This window comes from Colletotrichum higginsianum, chromosome 4, assembly GCF_001672515.1.
Source record: "Colletotrichum higginsianum IMI 349063 chromosome 4, whole genome shotgun sequence".
NCBI lineage: Eukaryota > Fungi > Ascomycota > Sordariomycetes > Glomerellales > Glomerellaceae > Colletotrichum > Colletotrichum higginsianum.
The window spans coordinates 2,408,442-2,423,989 of NC_030957.1; the positions used below are offsets into that span (position 1 = coordinate 2,408,442).

At 57.7% G+C, this 15,548-nt stretch overlaps 7 protein-coding genes across 7 annotated transcripts; 4 read left to right on the plus strand and 3 right to left on the minus strand.

The window, feature by feature from the left end:
- Positions 1-564: 564 nt before the first annotated feature.
- Positions 565-1,816, plus strand: CH63R_06036 (uncharacterized protein; the record flags this gene model as incomplete). Its single annotated transcript, XM_018301011.1, has 2 exons — positions 565-991; positions 1,053-1,816. 2 exons carry the CDS (start codon positions 565-567, stop codon positions 1,814-1,816), a joined length of 1,191 nt encoding a protein of 396 aa, XP_018158861.1.
- A 1,701-nt stretch (positions 1,817-3,517) lies between these two features.
- Positions 3,518-4,683, plus strand: CH63R_06037 (Thioredoxin reductase; the record flags this gene model as incomplete). Its single annotated transcript, XM_018301012.1, has 3 exons — positions 3,518-3,536; positions 3,637-3,699; positions 3,773-4,683. 3 exons carry the CDS (start codon positions 3,518-3,520, stop codon positions 4,681-4,683), a joined length of 993 nt encoding a protein of 330 aa, XP_018158862.1.
- Positions 4,684-5,757: 1,074 nt separating this feature from the next.
- CH63R_06038 (uncharacterized protein) lies at positions 5,758-6,378 on the plus strand (the record flags this gene model as incomplete). Its single annotated transcript, XM_018301013.1, has 4 exons — positions 5,758-5,808; positions 5,923-5,996; positions 6,066-6,240; positions 6,325-6,378. 4 exons carry the CDS (start codon positions 5,758-5,760, stop codon positions 6,376-6,378), a joined length of 354 nt encoding a protein of 117 aa, XP_018158863.1.
- A 964-nt stretch (positions 6,379-7,342) lies between these two features.
- On the plus strand, positions 7,343-7,768 carry CH63R_06039 (uncharacterized protein; the record flags this gene model as incomplete). The annotated part of the gene is made up of 3 exons (XM_018301014.1): positions 7,343-7,444; positions 7,466-7,536; positions 7,621-7,768. The coding sequence occupies 3 exons, from the start codon at positions 7,343-7,345 to the stop codon at positions 7,766-7,768; spliced, it is 321 nt and encodes a 106-aa protein (XP_018158864.1).
- Positions 7,769-8,391: 623 nt separating this feature from the next.
- Positions 8,392-9,366, minus strand: CH63R_06040 (uncharacterized protein; the record flags this gene model as incomplete). Its single annotated transcript, XM_018301015.1, has 2 exons — positions 8,392-8,950; positions 9,029-9,366. 2 exons carry the CDS (start codon positions 9,364-9,366, stop codon positions 8,392-8,394), a joined length of 897 nt encoding a protein of 298 aa, XP_018158865.1.
- A 1,301-nt stretch (positions 9,367-10,667) lies between these two features.
- CH63R_06041 (uncharacterized protein) lies at positions 10,668-11,564 on the minus strand (the record flags this gene model as incomplete). The annotated part of the gene is made up of 2 exons (XM_018301016.1): positions 10,668-11,225; positions 11,289-11,564. The coding sequence occupies 2 exons, from the start codon at positions 11,562-11,564 to the stop codon at positions 10,668-10,670; spliced, it is 834 nt and encodes a 277-aa protein (XP_018158866.1).
- A 597-nt stretch (positions 11,565-12,161) lies between these two features.
- On the minus strand, positions 12,162-14,856 carry CH63R_06042 (Major facilitator superfamily transporter; the record flags this gene model as incomplete). The annotated part of the gene is made up of 4 exons (XM_018301017.1): positions 12,162-13,199; positions 13,252-13,309; positions 13,364-13,692; positions 13,750-14,856. 4 exons carry the CDS (start codon positions 14,854-14,856, stop codon positions 12,162-12,164), a joined length of 2,532 nt encoding a protein of 843 aa, XP_018158867.1.
- Between the last annotated feature and the right edge of the window lie 692 nt (positions 14,857-15,548).

Below are 15,548 nucleotides of genomic sequence, written 5' to 3' on the forward strand. Positions count from 1 at the left end.
ACTAGGTAAGGTCGTGAAGCTGTGTTGTATCCGTTTGTTGGGTTGGTTGGTTGGTACAGCACGATTGGCTTAACGGCTCAAACGGGATTGGTCTGGGGATCCAAGAGAATGTTTCTTGCCGGCAACTCGGCAGGGTTTATTTAGCTCTTGTCAGCCCAGCCCTGCGGCGCCATTTAAGCCTGTTTTCGACGGGAGAACCAATCTCGGTAGTGGAGTCGTTCCCCTGTAGACAACCAATACAACGCCCCCAACAGCGCGCCCAGGCCATCCACCGAGAGCTGGAGGGATCATGCACGCCGTCTCCGCGCGCGACCTGGGGGATGACATTTCTCACATTTCCCGTTCGTCCCGTGTAAACATCGTCCCATCTCCTACCTTCTCTCTCCCTCGCCCTCATCCTCACCCTTAATCGCGAACTACTCTTCCACAGTACATGGGATCTTGAGCCATCAATTGACCTCGCCGCAACGGGAAACGCCTATCATTCGAAATCGTATACCCTTTTATTTGATTCAGGCGGGTTAACCTCGACGCATCCCTCGTCGCCAAAAAATAAACCCCCCCATGCCTTACGGGCCCGTCGTCACGATGCATGCCTTGAAAGTTGTCGCTTCGGCCGTCCTCCTCCGGGGCGTCGCCGCTGTCCCCGCACCGAGCCTCGTCGCCCGTGCCGATGTCCTCGCTCCCACGGCCGCTTGGGTCAGCGTCAACAACAAGGGTGTCCCGACCACCGTCACCCCCGTCCCGACGACTGTCTCCGGCACCCCGACCCTCGAGTTCGCTGCACCCAACGCACTGACGGGTAGCGTCTTCACCTTCGTCGACTCCCGCCTCCACGTCAGCACGAGCACCGGCAGCCCGCCATTGGCTACCGCCAACCACAAGAATGGCGCTGGAGCTTTCGCCCCCTGCAGCAACACGAAGGGAGACTTCTCGCCTTTTTGTGATCCCGTCAAGGGCAGTCAGCTCTACGTTGACGGGACCTACTACGGTATGTGACGATTCTCCTTCATCTCGCACACAAGGAGAAGCAGTATGCTGACCACTTCCAGTGACCTGGGACCCCACCGTGCTCATCAAGGGCAATAAGACCAACGTCCACGTCAAGATCCAGGGCAAGGAGGTCAACGGCACAAAGGTCGGCGACACCGTCCTCAACGCCGACTCGGACAAGACCAACCCGGGCGCGTGGGGCTACTACGCCTGGCACGTCAGCAAGAACCTCATCCACGCGGGCCAGGAGAACGCCACCATCGAGCTCCTCATGTCGTACACCATCGATAACATCGCGCAGAAGGACATCACGGGCCCCCGCGTTGTTGTCGCCAGGCGTCCGCAGTTTCACCCCGAGACCTCCCGGATGCCCAAGGGCGCCGAGCTGTACGTCGCGCTGCCGACCGTCTTCGGCGTCGTCATTCTCGCCGTCATTGGCGGCTGCCTCTGGAACCGCCGCGCCCGACAGATCGGCATCGGGAACGTCATGAGCCGCTCGCGCCACGGCTACGGCGTCGGCAAGTCGCGCGCGCAGCGCCTCGGCGCCCGCGTGCGCCAGAGCGTCTTCCCGCGCAGCCGCAAGGACCGCGGCATCCAGCTCCGCCAGCAGCGCGAGATGAGCCCCGACGGCGGCTACGTATACCGCGACGAACCCCTCGACAGCCAGCACCAGCAGCAGCCCGCCGGCCGTCCTAGAAGAGACAGCGACGCGCTCGGTAGTCTTGCGGGCAGCCCGACATCGACCCACTTTCCGGACCACGGCGCGCAAGGCGGCAACGCCTTCCGGGAGGAGCTGAGGAGGCAGGAGAGGGAGAGGTATTAGGCGGGAAAGCGTCGCAGCTCGGTGCGCGATGGCGAGAAAGGAAATCATGTGTAACAAAACTTTTTAAGAGGAACGTCATGTAATCCGAAGAGAGAGTCGTGCCACGATATCTAGACGACGCGAGCTCCATGGTCGACAAGTTGGGGCTGCATATATTATATGTAATATGTAACAATAATGAAGCCATGAATGAATATTGGTGGTTTGAATTTGCGGCAACGAATAGAGTAGAAGACGAGGGGTCGTTAGGCGCAAGGTAGGCTTTGCGGTATCCGCCGCGTTCAATATCATGAAAATTGAGTTGCTTGAGAGGCGACCCCACCTGTTCAAACATCGAATCTTAGGCATTTTAGGGGACTGCAAAAAACCCAGACTGCTCTTCATTTGACATCGAAGAGGCTTTGGAAATATGTAGTACGAACAAAGCGTTTTCTCGGTCTTGGAGAAGTCGACATCGCACTTTTCTTCCTGGCGCATTGCGTGAGTGTACTCAGCAGGCAAAAGGGTCGGCGAAACTGCGTCGATGGATTACGGTGTTAGCTTTCGAGCAAGAGGATGCTGAGTATTCCGTTCTTCGTCATGTTCGGAAAACGCTGGCCGAGGGCGAGTGCTACTATATTAAATGGATGGAAAGCAAAGCCCCCACTGGTGATGGCCCCCAAGCTGGTTTGCAGAGTGCTACCGAACGCGGCCGAGTCAGGTCTTTGGCCAGAGTCTAGGCCTCCCGTCCCGGTGAAGGTTCATTGACGTCAGCAGTGCGGTATTCCAAATACTGGAGCTCAGTGATACGATTGATAAGATGCTGCAGCACGAGAAGAGAACCCTTGTAGAACTCGGCAGTCGGCGCCCCGACACGGGGCTAGCTGTGAAGATGTGAAGATGGCGCCGTTGTTGCTCGGAGCACCGAGTCGCGCCACTCGGAGGAGCCTCGGCAAGTGGAGACGCAACGCCCCTTGTGGGCCAGGGTGACTCGGTGCTTAGATAAGCCAGCCATCTAAGGCATAGTATGGCATGGCGGGCAATGACGGCTCTCCGATCGCGCATTGCGTGGGCGGCCCTGAATCGCGCGACTTGGCTCGAAAATTTCTGGAATTCTGGAATCCACCACGGAAGCCCAGCAACAGACTACACTAGAGATACCAGCACAGTCACTCAACAGTGTGTGTGTGTGTGTGTGTGTGTGTGTGGATGCGTGAGTTTGTGAGTGTGTAAGAGCAACAACAGCATAGCATCATCAGCAGATCCCGGCACCATTAGAAATCCAGTCGCAGACACGTTGCTTTCCCACTTTCGAGCCGAGCGCCGGCCACTGAGAAGCCATCCCTGATACCGCCTGGCCTTCTGTAGCACATCATCCCCGGGACTACCGTCGACGATAGCAGCTATTGGAACATTGGAAACAAAAGCCCGCAGGCAGGCCCGTCTCCATCGCCGCTTGCCCCTCCACCCCTCTCACACCGTACACGCCCCCCCGCCCTCCCCCCTCCGCTGGTACATATAATCTCTTCTTTTCTGATACCCCGCCATCATAGAAGGGAAGTGCGTGTTCCAAACGCGCATATCACCGCCAAACTGTTCTCCTCAACCTTTAGACGAACAATTCTCCGCTCGAGCGCGACAGGACTTTCTTTTGCCGCAGCCACCACCTCCCTCAAGAAGAACACTGCAAATCCTGTCGATTTGAAGACTAGTGCCCGCAATATGCATAGCAAGGTTGTCAGTATGTCATGCCGCCGCCGCCGCCGCCGCCTCCCCAAAAGATCGGGCCACGACGGCCTCACCTTGCAATGCGCCTCTTCCTTACTGACACGATCACGCAGTCATTGGCTCTGGGCCTGCTGCCCACACCGCCGCTGTTTACTTGGCGCGCGCTGAGCTGAAGCGTAAGCCTCCTCTTGCCCTTCTCTCGTCCTCAACCCAGAGAACAACATCGACTGACCCATCTTTCTCGTTCAGCCGTGCTCTACGAGGGCTTCATGGCCAACGGCATCGCCGCCGGCGGCCAGCTCACGACGACGACCGACGTCGAGAACTTCCCCGGTTTCCCCAAGGGCATCATGGGCGGCGAGCTCATGGAGAACATGAAGGAACAATCCGTCCGCTTCGGCACCGAGGTCATCACCGACACCGTCTCCAAGCTCGACCTCTCCTCGCGCCCCTTCAAGTACTCGACCGAGTTCTCCCCCGACGAGACCCACACCGCCGACTCCATCATCCTGGCCACTGGCGCCTCGGCCAAACGCCTGAACCTGCCCGGTGAGGAGAAGTACTGGCAAAATGGCGTGTCCGCTTGCGCTGTGTGCGATGGCGCCGTGCCCATCTTCCGCAACAAGCACCTCGTCGTCATCGGCGGCGGCGACTCGGCCGCCGAGGAGGCCCTGTACCTGACCAAGTACGGCAGCCACGTCACCGTCCTCGTGCGCCGCGACGTGCTCCGCGCCTCGCAGATCATGGCCAAGCGCCTGCTCAACAACGACAAGGTCACGGTGCGCTGGAACTCGGCCGGCAAGGAGATCAAGGGCGGCGACAATGGCCTCATGAGCCACCTCGTCGTCAAGGACACCGTCACGGGCGCCGAGGAGACGATCGAGGCCAACGGCCTCTTTTACGCCATCGGCCACGAGCCCGCCACCACCCTCGTCAAGGGCCAGCTCGAGACCGACGACGAGGGTTACGTCGTCACCAAGCCCGGCACGCCCCTGACCAACATCGAGGGCGTCTTCGCCGCCGGTGACGTCCAGGACAAGAGGTACAGGCAGGCCATCACGAGCGCCGGCACCGGCTGCATGGCTGCCATGGACGCCGAGAAGTACCTCGCCGAGCTCGAGGACGGCGATCCCAAGGACCCCAACAACAACCCCCAGTGACTAGGTCACCATCACCTTTGAGTTGAAATTGGGGATTTAGAGCTGCTTTCCCACCCCTTAATGAGCATAGAAACGCCTTTTCTAGACTAGATGTAGACAAGACGTGCGGGAGAAGGAGGGAGAAGAAAAATAGACTTTTGAATTCAAGCGTACCTAAAGAAACAGGGGTTGCCGGCGGGGGTTCTTCCTCGGATCCAGGTCCGAGCCGCACCGAAGCAGATCTCGGAGATATTTATTTCGTGATGGCGAACACACCCGACTACTTATGACCGGGCTTCGCCCACACTTCGTGTTACGTTTTCCCCTGCCTATCCTTGGTTGGATGTCGCAGACTTCACGTCATCGGCTGGGGGATTGCAACGCCATGTATTATTTGAAGAGCCGCTGCTTCCCTAATCACTAATTCCCAGGTGGTGGTGGTCTTGTCATCCCAACTTTCTCTAACAGCTCTGATCTTCCGAGCTTCCCCCTTTCGTATGGCAGCATCACCTTACCCCCCGTTCCACCCCCCTCCCCTCCACCTGTCGGGCTCTTCTCGTCCAACAGGCTTGATGTACTCCCAAGCTCGGTCCCCCCCACATGAAGCTGAAGAGACGATACCTAATGGCCAGAAGCCAGGGCCCAAAATGCGTAACCCGGTCTGCCAGCGCATGCTTCTCCTCTTGTCCTGCTCGGCTCATGCGAGAGAGAGAAGCTTTCCATGGTGCAGCCGCAGTGCGGCACCGTCGTCTCCGTCTGTTCAGTTCAACCAAAGGTCTCTCTTTCCCTTCCTCTCTCTCTCTCTCTTCTTACAAGGCGGGGTAAAGAGGCGCCGTTTCGAAATAAAGACGCATCGCCGTGATCAGCCCATGTGTGCCTGAAGTGTGTTTTCCCCCTTAGCACTAAATGTACCGTACCTATTTAAGTTCTCACCTGTTCCCATCTCCACTCTGCGACGAATGTGATGCTCTCGCGCTCGCTCCCTCCCTCATCAACACCATCACCATCATCCCTCCAATGACCTGAATTCGACTTGCGGTATCTCAGAGAAGCCAGACTGTAAAAGGGCATAGATCCAACTTGCAGACCGCCGATATGCCAAGCAACAGCAACTACACGTACAAGAGCTCTGGATCCAACAGCCAGGTATCTAAACCCCCTTTACCCCTCTCCCCCCGCCGAAACTTGCTTCTTCCTTCCCCGCTGCTTCGGGATTTATCGTTGGAACCGCGGAAACTCACTGCGGGGGAAACTAAATAGGGTACCCATTACACCTGCGCCCGCGACTACGGCAGTAGCTCTTCGAATCCGGCATCGTACCGGTACTCGGACACGTGAGTTCTCGATCCTTAGAACGCTCCCCCACCCCCACGGTCTTGTCTGACGTGGGCTTTACGGGACAGGAACGGGTCGCGTCGCTATTCCAACCCGACCGGCGGCAGCGAATATTCCGGTAGCGGCAGCGGATCGACGTATACCTCGGCCAGCGGATACCGGACGTGTTCTGGGTACGGCAAGAAGTATGTTTCTCTTCCCAAAAAGCTCTTCTACACTTCTATGGGGATTAAGATAGGATATGTGAGATGGATGGGCGTCCACACTTCCTTGGTCAAGGCTGACTCGTGTACACAATCAAGTGTCGGCATGAAGTAACGACCCCAGCGGTCTGACGACGGCGACGGCGACGACGATGATGACGACGATGACGACGATTAGATTTGTGTGGATTGGGGGGGGGGGGGCATCGAACGATGGTCTCAACAAGGTCGGTAAATTTTTGAACGAATTCAATGCGATTGGGATACCTATAGCATGTCTGGTTTTTATCATATTTGATTTCGGTTTAAACTTGCCCTTGAATAAGAGCCAGATGAGATACCATGTATGATTTCAGGATCCCAAGTGGCCGGGTCTCTGATGCGTGGTACCATGCAGAGAAAGGAGTCTCGGCAACTCCTCGCAACTGGAGCAAAGCCCAATCCCTTTGATCCATGCTGCTTGTGTTTACTGAGCAAAACAACGCAGGAGCATGATTCAATATTAAAATTTGTGGGTGACTGAAAGTCATGGCACCCATGTGCTTCTTGTTTGTGTTTATCCGGTTGTAGCTGGCACCTTGGGACTATTTACGGACTTACTAGGTAATCCCCTTGGCAACTCTTATGATGGTGTCTGTCTGCACAACACATGTAAGTATGAACGCTCCCGTCTTCCCTCCAAGATGGCATCTTAAAGAAGCATTTATGCTTAGGCTCATGCCTTTTCTTGGCAACTTCCTCTCCGCGAAAAAACCTGCTTGTGATTGTCCAATCCTGACCAACAAGGTGCTTTGATGGTCAAAACGTTCAGCGGGGGTTATGTCTCATTTGGGCTCAAAGCCCCGCCTGTATAAATCAAATAATTCCCTCCTACGGTACTGTAAGCCAAAAGCAACTTCCCATCTGGCAATCCCCACTCCACAGACAATCAATCAACGCGGGGGAGTGGGAGTGGGAGGGGAAGAGATCCGGCGGGTATCTGCTACTGTGCCTACATAACATCTCATCCATCCTCCGAATGCCTTCACCTCTCCTTTCCTCCCTTTCCCCAAATCTCTTCACAATCAACAAATCTGCACCAACCACCTGTCACCAATCGCCAAACCTTCCTCCAGCTTTGAGACAACAAGAAGATAGCCAAGATGCCCAGCGGTCAGGGATACGAGTACAAGAGCTCCGGCACCAACAGCCAGGCACGACTTCTCCGAAACCGCCGAGCGACTGTGCCCGTGACAAGGCGAGCGGTGGGCTGACTGGGGCAACAGGGCAACCACTACTGCGCCCGTGACTACGGCAGCAGCGCGTCCAACCCCAACTCGTATCACTACTCCAACACGTGAGTTCCTCTTCGCAGGTCGTCCAGGGTCTGAGGTTTCGTGCGAACGAATGGGAAGCTGATGAGCAAATCAATTCGCCCCAGCGATGGATCGTACTACTACTCCAACCCCAACGGCAGCACCTACTACAACGACGGCGCCGGCGGCTCGACCTACACCTCGTCCAGCGGCGAGAGGAGCTCTTCCGGCTCCGGCTCCGGCTCCGGCTCCGGCAGCTCCGGTAAGAAGTGAGCCCGAGCCTTTTGGCGCGGTGCGCATCCAAGTGGCGATTACAGGACAAAGACGGTGTTTTGTGATGTTAGATGATTCGATGGCAGGGGGGTAACCGTGGTGACTTCGAGCGACGAATTGGGGCAACTGGCAAGCCCCTAGAAGAATGGCGAGGACGACATGAACTGATATGCACTTCGTCGTGCGCGTGCCGTTCTGTGACGAAACCGTGACGCGTCTGCCTGACCTAGGTTATCACCGTCCACTTGCGTTCGAGGTGGACCCTCGGACCTGCCTTGCGTCCTACATACAGGACTGGCGACACCGGTCTCACGTCACGGTTCGAAGGGCTCAACATTTCGAGAGACCCACAGCTTCTGTTAAAATCACTACGAAGAGCTGTCGCTGCCAGCCGACTGCTGTCCGAAGACGACCACGAATGGCCGCTCACCGCGTTGGACCAGGTGCCACACATTCTAGGCTTCCCGAAGCCGTATCAGCGTTTCATGGGATAACGAAGGAAGGTTCAAAGTAATTAATCATTAGGTTAGTGATTTGGCCCCGTATTGAGCGAGACGAGCGCTGTTTTCGACTGGGGTTTCCCTTTCCATCTCCGCCAACACCTCCGGCACGTACGTCAACCCTCACGCAACCGGCAGACCGGAGATGACGACGGCGCTGATGAAGTCCTTTGGGTGCCCCTGCGTGTCCATCTTGCCGGTCCCGTTCTTCAGGTAGCAGTACTCCCCGGGCAGCTTGATCATGGCGACAGAGCGGCAGTAGCCGCCGGCGCTGACGACGGCGCCGTTGGCGAGGTTCCTGTTGTAGGCCTGGTTGTGGGCGGCGCACAGGGCCATGCAGTCCTCGAAGGCGGGCACGTAGACCTTGAGGATGTCGTAGAGCGCCGGGTTGCCCCAGGCGGCGCCGGAGGGGTAGTTGACCTCGCAGAGCTGCTGGAAGGTCTGGGCCGAGCCGGAGCCGACGCGCATAGCGTCGCCGTTGGCATCGGTGGGCGTGTAGGCGGTCTGGTTGATGCTGGGGCAGCCGCCGTCGGTCGGGGCGGCGCGGACGCCGGAGGGTGCCGCCGCGCGGGACGTGGACGACGCCGCGGTGGTCGCGGAGGATCGGGATCTCGTCGTGGATGCCGTGGATGTCGTCGATTCGGGACCGATCGTTGCTGCTATGTCCGACGGCGACGTAGGTCTGGAGGTAGGAGAAGGGATCGAGGTTAGCGCGAGAGCATTTTGTTTTCCTGGTCAAAATTCCACTTTCCGTACTTACGTCGATGGGCTGTTGCTTTTCTGGGCCGCCAAGCCGCCGGCGACACCGCCGGCGATTCCTCCGGCAAGGACGAGGACGAGCGCGATGACGATGCCCCAGAAGACGGGCACGGTAAGGCCGAGAATACGACGTCTGCCGGATTGCGGAGGTGGCTGGGCCGGGTACGGCTGGGTTGTGGACCATACTGTCTTTTCGCCAGTACTCCGGACTTCGCTCGGGGGGTTGTACGGGATCGGCGCTGTGGAGTATCGGATCGGATTTGGGGGCGCCGCCTCGAGACCCGGTTGGTCCGGCTGCTCCCACCGACTCTGGTGCTGGGAATGAATTTGATCAGTCATTCTGTCATCGACATGAGGGAGGTCGCACAACAGGAGTACGAGGCGGTATGTTTGGGGTAAAGAAAAATCGCGCTTCTAATCACGACAGAGAACAACAATTTGCAATGCTGACAGCGGCTGAGAGAAAAAGGATTCGCCAAGCGGGTAAACAAGCACGTGACAAGACCGGGGTCAAGGGCGGCAGCATCGTGAGTGAGGCTCCCGTGGCCGAGGTCTGTCTGATGGGGCCGTGGTTTTAACAGAGGTGTTGGGGAGGACGAGCCCGACCCAGGACGGCACGGCTGCAGGCGCCGGGTCGGGTCGGTTCAAGCCGCGATAGACGGGCTGCGCCTACAAGCTTGTTTCAATCCTAGCCCAACGTATCAGGTGGCGCTGGCCTGGGATCCTTTGCCTAGCAAGGAGTGGGATGCGTTGTTCAAACTCGACATGACGCTTGTCGCAACTCGCGGGCGCATCGTCCGACAGCGTGGGCTATTTAGGGAAATATAGACCTAATAATAGTGTGCCCAGGCAACAGTAGGGAGTAGAATAGTGAGAACACGCCATTTGATCTTGTTCGGCCAGTTTGCATCTTGCAAGCGTGCTCTCAAAAGTCACACGGCATGGTAGTTTTACATGATGGGACTGCGTCTGAGTTGAACAAGATGGCTGTCGCTTGTAAAGAAAACATCGATTTTGGGATGGAGATGGCAGTGTAATCCCCAACCGAACATCGCCCTAGACGTGCCGGTTCAATGTCGAGTGCTCGAGATCGTCCAAGGGAAGTAGAGCCTGTCGTCATATATATTTCTCGCAAAGTCACTCTCTACCTGCACGTCGACTGTTCCTTGCGTGTGTGATGCTTGGGAAATCAAACCTAGGTGCTGTAACTAGGTATCTATCTCCGTCCTCGGGATCATGAATTCTAGAAGGAGGATCAGAAGTGGCGTTCATCCCAGGGCGGGACCATTCCGTATTAGGCCAGTCCCATAGCAGCCGGGCGTCCGCACCAGGAGCAGAAAGGCAACCCCGTCGTTGCCGACCCCCCCTGCTTCCCGCCCAACTCCATCTCCGTCATCACCATCTTCCTTGCTCGTGTCCATCAACCACCCAATTCCACGTTTCTGGAGCGACGAATCAACCCTGGTATTTCGATGGTTCGGTGCGATGGTCATCTACAGGAAATGTTGAAACATGACCGAATACGGCTCCATCCCCCCCGCTAGTGATCTGATGTCCGTCGGCCTTCACTATCCGCCGAGACATCCTAAGATTCGTTGCAATGGTGCCGCTTCCACCTTTCTCACCTTGTAAAACCCCCATCAAGAGAGCTCGTGTCTGCCTTGGTGGTTGCTGGGTAGTTCGGGCGGCTGAGTCTGCGTCTGGATCTCGACAGGCGCGTACGCTGTCCGTTCCGACTTGGCCCACGGCGACGTCGGCGCGGTTCCGGCGGGTGTCTGCGCCGACAACGCCGCCCTCGTCTTCTTCTTCTCGCGCAAGAGCAAGACCGTGAGAACTCCAATTGCAAGAGCCATCGGAGCACCGATGCCCACGCCAATGCCCGCCGCCGCGCCCGTTGAGATTCCGCTGCTGGCCGCCGCCGTCGCCGTCGTTGTCGATGGGCATGTCGCAGCGCTGGCTTCGCCGGTAGTGCTACTCACCGCCGCCGTTGCTGTTGGTGTCGCAGACTCGCCGATGTCTGATTGCAAGTACTGGTTGAGCAGCATCACTCCCGCAGGTACCCCGAAAGTGTAGTTTGCGCAGTTGCTCGTTCTTTGGCAAGCATACTTGTTTTCCTCGCATTTTGCAATGCCGGCGTGGCGGCCGGGAACTGCGAAGCGGACCGTCAGCCATCGCGTCCACTTTTTTCGTTTGCGTTCCTGCGATCAACACGCAAACTGGTGCGAAGAGAAAGGGGGATCGTCATTATTACCTCCACCCACGATGTCTTCCTTGTCGCAGTACTTGGGGCAACCGCTTGTCGTCCAGTCCTGGTCCGTACAGGCGCCACGGTAGAAACTCAACTCGCTCTTGGAAAAGCAGAGGCCGTTGCTCATACAATAGTGGTTCCGGAAGCAGCACGATGCCGCTTCGGTGCCGCCGGCCACAGGACATGCCACGACCGACGTCGCCTCTCCGCCGTCGGGCCAGTAGCACTTCTGCCCGGACGCAAACGCGACCAGCGGGATCGTTGCGAGAAGCCAGCGCGGCGCGTGCATTGTCGTTTGCTGTGACGTGTCGACGATGGTTCAGATGACGAAGAACAAGAACGGGTACGCACCTGTCCAGCACACGAAGAGACACTGAGTGGTAAATATGTAAATATTTGGCTGTCCCATCCCCCTTCACCCCTCAAGACCACGCTTGGGCGTTGCATCCTGCGATTTGCGGGGAGATTGGCTGCGAGGGATTCTCACCCCTGATCGGTGCCTCACCCCCCTGCAAATCACACTGCGGGAAGCTTGACCAGACAGGTTTCTAGGACTGGCTGCGCCCCCCGAGATGACCTTTACAAGGCAAGTCCAAGTCTAGATGTACTGCATGCTGACGGCACACAAGAGAGATTGCCGTCTTTACTGGGGAGGGTTGCGATCGTTGTCCAATCTTTAATTTCACCTCGATGACTAGGCGGCTCGGCGTGCATGCATGTCCAAGGGACCACCACACTACATCCAGCTACAGTCGCAAACACGGGCGGGCAAGCAGGGAACAGCTCAGAGGCTACGGGCAAACTTCAAGTGACGCAAATAAGGCTCTCCAGGGCCTTGATGGGGGTTGGATTCTTCTCTGATTCAACTAACTAACCCTTTGGCCGTTCATGTGGGCCGATTTCCTTTCACACACTTCCACTCCATGAAGCAAGCCGCAATCGCCGACACGCCCGCCAAGGGAATAGCCGCCGTGAACGCCAGCCGGAGAGCCTCGTTATACATGGTGAGCAGCGTCGGAAGCGCGCTTTCCGGGACCGTAGTGCGGAAGGCCGTCGCCCCGCCTTCGAGAACCGCACGAATGTTGACACCCGGAATCATATTTTGCACCGAAGCTTGCAAAAGATGGTTCTGGAACAGGGTGTTCCCGACCGAGATGAAGATGGCACCTCCCAAAGACTGCGACGCCACGACGGCCGCGGTACCGATGGAGATCTCGTCGGGAGGAAGGACGGCTTGGACGGCAGTAAATCCTTGCTGAATCGACATGCCAAAGCCTGCTGACACGACTATCTCAAACCCAATCCATTGCGCCGTCGGCGTGTCTTGTGACAGCAGCCGTAAGATACCGCATCCCGCTGTTGCAATCATTGCCCCAACGACGGCCGGCGGCACATAGTACCCGACGACGGAGACGAAGATGCCCGAGAGAAGGGAGAAGAAGGCGTTCGTGGCAACGTACGGAATCATGTCCACACCCGATGAGATAGCGTTCTCGCCCTTGATCGCTTGGAACCAGATGGGTAGGAAGTACGAGTGTATCAGCAGTGCCCCATACGTGGTGAAGGCAGCGACGCAAGATGCCGCCACCGTCCTCTGCGTTATGATGGCCGGCGGCATCAGGGCGCCATCTTGCTTCCACCATTGCCACGCGGCGAAGACAACCGCCGTCACGCCAGCTCCGGAGAGCAGGCCGATGACCTTGATGCTCGACCATGCCTCACTCTGCGTGGTGAATTCGAGTGCTAGGAAGAGCATCACGCAAGCCCCTAGCAGGAACACGTTGCCTACAAGGTCGAGGTCCATGATTCTGTCGAAGAACGTCTGTTGGGGACGCAAGGGCCGTTTCGGATGGAAGAACAAGAGGAAAACTGCGACGGTGACGGCCCCAACTGGAAGGTTCATGTAGAAACACCATCGCCAGGTCTAAAGACCAGTCAGTTGACCATGCCGTTACGATACATCGGTAACCACTCACCACTAGATCTGTAAAGACGCCTCCAAGCAGAGGACCGACCGTGGCCCCGAAGCCGAACCTGGCAATAGCGTCAAAAAAGTGTTGGTATGGTTGTTCGTCAGGAACTACTTACATCAATCCGACGATAGCCGTGTATATCGGACGCCGCTGCAAGGGCACCGCTGTTGACACAACCACGAAGCTACCAGTAAGGATGCCGGCACTTCCAAACCCAGCCACGGCACGGCCTATGATGAGTGTTACGGAGTTGGGGGCAACACCGCAGATGAGGGAACCGACAAGGAACATGAACATGGCCAACATGTACGACCACTTGACGGAGAAGAGCATGAAGGCCCTGCCGAAGACGGGCTGGAAGGCGCAGGCCGTGAGCAAATAGGCCGAGCCGTACCACCCAATGTCTGCCGTTGACTGGAACTCAGATGTGATGTAGGGAACGGCCTGCATTCGTCAGTACTACATACTTTGTTACCTGCTTTTTCTGCTGGTCGCACTTACGGTCGTGAGAATAGTGCGGTCGACGGATATGAGGAACACGACGAGGCAAATGCCAAGCACGAGGAACGCGAGCGGCCACCCCTCTACCCATTCCACTTCCTCACACGTCTCTCCCGTCTTTTCGGCCATCGCGGACTCTCGTTTCTCGGTCCGCGGCGTCTCCAGTTTGCTCGTCTGCTGAGGGTACTCTTCGCCGTCGTCCTCCTCATCGATATCCGGCTCAAAGGGCCTCGTGAAACGGCTAATCCGCGCGCCAGCCTTGCCCGGGTGCCTCTGTTCCGTAATGGGGGTGATGCGCGGTCCCACGCCTCGCGACGCCCCGGCGGAAAAGGCGCCGTTAAGAGACGGGTGGCTCGCCAAATGCCGCAGCGGCGTGGCGAAGACGGCGGACATGATGGACGCCGTCTCGGACTGCGGCTCCGACAAGGTCGCCTGTTCCTCCTGCGCGCTGTGGAACGTCTGCACGTCTGATACGGTTCGCGAGGGGACCTTCTTGACGCATAGGGGAAATGCACGAAGGGTACCCGAGGGCAAGGTTGTCGGGCTCGCGAGCGGGGTGAGGTGGGCGGTGCCTGTGCGATTCAGAGAAGAACTGCGTTGAGGGACTGTAGGTGGGCGTGGTCCATTTGCCAGTGTGACAGAGGACCTGACGGAATCGCGGCCATGGTGGCCGCAGTTCGAGCAGTGGGACACCGCGCTGTTACTCCTCTGGGGCTTCTCGTCCGCCGCCGGCTTTGCGTACAGCATTTCTTTTTCTCCAGCAGCGACCGAGACGGCGTACTCCCTGGAGAGATGTGTCTTTTCTTCCCATGCCTCTGTCAGAGACGCCGAGAGGATGTTTTCCCCGTCATCATCATCATCCTCCTCATCCTCATCGTTGTCCTCCTCGGAACGGGTCGACGCGGGGCTCTTGTCGTGGCCGTCATCATCGAGATCCGACGAGGCGGCCGTCTTCGAGCCCGAGTCCGACCGGAAGATGGAGATACGCGATCGTTCCTCGCCGAGGAACTCGGAAGACGGCCTGTCGTCGAGGGAGGATCGCGGCTGGGTCGTCCCGGTGTCGTCCGTGGCGTCGCGACGACCGCCGCCCGACTTATCGGGGTTCATGTCGTCCGCCATAACGAATCAGGGTCAGGAGGCGGAGGAGCCAGGAAGATCTCTACCGTTTGTGTGAAAAATGTTCCAAGACTCGGGAGGCTGTAATGTCTGTGTGGTGAATGAGGAGATTGCAGGGCTTGCTGGCTGGCAGGTACGGTGCGGTTGAACCTGGTAAATAACTTGGTGATGGCGAGGGAAGCAGCCTTCAAAGGGGAAACGTTCCGAAACAAGCCCCAGATTGGCTTTTCATTCATTGCTCTACATCCCGTGGCTTGGAGGCCCATCTCACCTGTCTACCGACGTCAAGCAATCGGTGGCATCGGAGCAATCGATCTCGGCGGCCCCTCTAAAGAAAGACGGTGTATCATCGCCCCAGCGGGAGAGCAGCCCTCGCTCCGAACACGATCGTCGTCAAAGGCCTCCTTGAATGGACTGGACGTCAGGCCTAAAACCACCGGGGCCGTCGAGCTGGTAGATGGCGTCAGTGTCTAGCGCGGATACGGCAAGGGGCCATCTCGGTGTTTTGTTTGGTAGCGGAGGGCAATCGACCAAGTTGCGCCCCGGTCGACTCGAAAAACCCGCCAAGTCGCAGCGCAGTGCCGGAAGGAGGGGGGGGATGTCAACCGCCGGGCTTGATGTCATTGAGCTGAAGCCCTTGCGGCTGAGGGCGGGACAAAGGGGACAAAGGACGGGAGAGTGGG